Source organism: Habropoda laboriosa, unplaced genomic scaffold (genome assembly GCF_001263275.1).
Source record: "Habropoda laboriosa isolate 0110345459 unplaced genomic scaffold, ASM126327v1 scaffold197, whole genome shotgun sequence".
NCBI lineage: Eukaryota > Metazoa > Arthropoda > Insecta > Hymenoptera > Apidae > Habropoda > Habropoda laboriosa.
Window position 1 is genome coordinate 112,724 of NW_017100305.1, and position 1,579 is coordinate 114,302.

The 1,579-nt window shown below is 40.5% G+C and overlaps 1 protein-coding gene across 1 annotated transcript in view; it reads left to right on the top strand.

Annotated features, from left to right (window-relative positions):
* LOC108574002 (1-phosphatidylinositol 4,5-bisphosphate phosphodiesterase classes I and II) overlaps nucleotides 1-723 on the top strand; it is a 5,751-nt gene extending 5,028 nt beyond the window's left edge. Inside the window, 3 exon segments of the mRNA XM_017936500.1 lie at nucleotides 1-228; nucleotides 320-511; nucleotides 601-723. The exon segment at nucleotides 1-228 is cut by the window's left edge and continues 353 nt beyond it. Of these exon segments, the coding sequence (XP_017791989.1) occupies nucleotides 1-228; nucleotides 320-511; nucleotides 601-723 (543 nt within the window).
* Nucleotides 724-1,579: the final 856 nt, after the last annotated feature.

The window sequence follows — 1,579 nt, forward strand, 5'->3', positions numbered from 1 at the left end:
GCTCCGAAAGGATTACCCAGAAGTCAGAGCGAACGTTTGCTGGCTGTGTGTAAAGCTCACGTTCAACAGGAACGCGAACTTCAAGAAAAGTACTATGAAAGCTTATTCGTGACAGTGGAGAAGGTAATGAAAACCTCTCAATCCAACCAATTAAAAACGCTGAGAGTATTATTGGAACGGGAAACAGCCGATGTTATGAGGAAACTTCAGGCTAAGCGACATGGAGAGGTACAATTTGTTTATTGTATCATTGTTGGAACAAGATGCGTTCTCCGATAGAAACATCTGTCATAATACAAATAATTGCGTTTGACCTTAGGTGAAACAACTGGCGAAAGTACATAAGGATAAAGCTGAGTTGGATCGTATGAAGAGAGAAGTGGCAAAGTCCACTGTCGAAAAGGGCGTAAACGAGTGTACGCGATTAACTAAGATATATGAGAAAAAGAGGGCGGACCTTGAACGGCAACACGAAGAAGTTCGACAAAGGCTAGATGAAGAAAGGGCAAAGGTACGAGAATCTATCTGGTCGCATGTTTATTTACAGGTGATCGATTTATTTGTACAGTGATTCAAGGTATGTTTCTATTTATGTTTCAGGTGAAAGCAGCCCTAACGGCGGAATACAGCAGTCGATATAGCAAGGTTGAGAGCGGAGAGTTGCCTCTGTCGCCATCCGGCGGAACTGGTATGCCTGAATCGCTCAGTGGGAATACGTATTGACTGAAACAATCGATAATTTAATATCGATGTCTCGAAATAACATGGTGTGCAGCATTCACAAATTCACGGTGATAATCCGTGTTTTCGGTGAAAGTGTGTATCCGTTTGGGAAGATAATAGCAACAGATAACGCGTTGCTCTCGTGGAAGTGAAAAGGAGTCGTAACGACGGTGTAACGATAACGGTAGGGAAATTCGTGAGATCTACGCAGTTACCTGTGTTTTTTGCTAAACTAATTTTATCCACTTCCGAAAAAAAAATGTCTCTTTTGCAACGTGTGCAGCATTTATGAGATGATGTATGATTATGACAAAGAGATCACGTCATCAAGCACGAAGGTAAATCTCGTAGAGTGTATTTTGTCCACGAAAAGCATTTTGATAAACGCTTTACGTGCCAGAGAATCTCTTTTAAAACGATTTAACGACCTGTAAAGAACATTTTAACCAATATACTATAGATACGCGCGTTCGAATATGTGAATTTTATCGTCTATGAACGATTTCGAAAAAGTACGACGTCGAGTAACGCGTTAAAGACTATTTTCTATTTTCTCGAGGTCTTCGTTTTTTTTCGAAGGATTAGTAAACATGGATCGATCGATTGATCCTTCGATCGATTCGCTGCGCATGTGGAAACGCCATTTTGATCTCAACACGGGAAGTAGCATTGACCGTTGCGTTCGAAAGGGTAGGAAGTGTGGTTAATTTTTTTTCTCTTTTTTTCTTTCTTTTCTTCGATTCGATATTACTTACGCACAGTATTAAACGCACTATTTCTCATTACACTCGAGACTAATAGCCGCAAGTGTCGAGGATTTTCTTCTGTTTCGTGAAAATCTATGAAATGTCGGAAG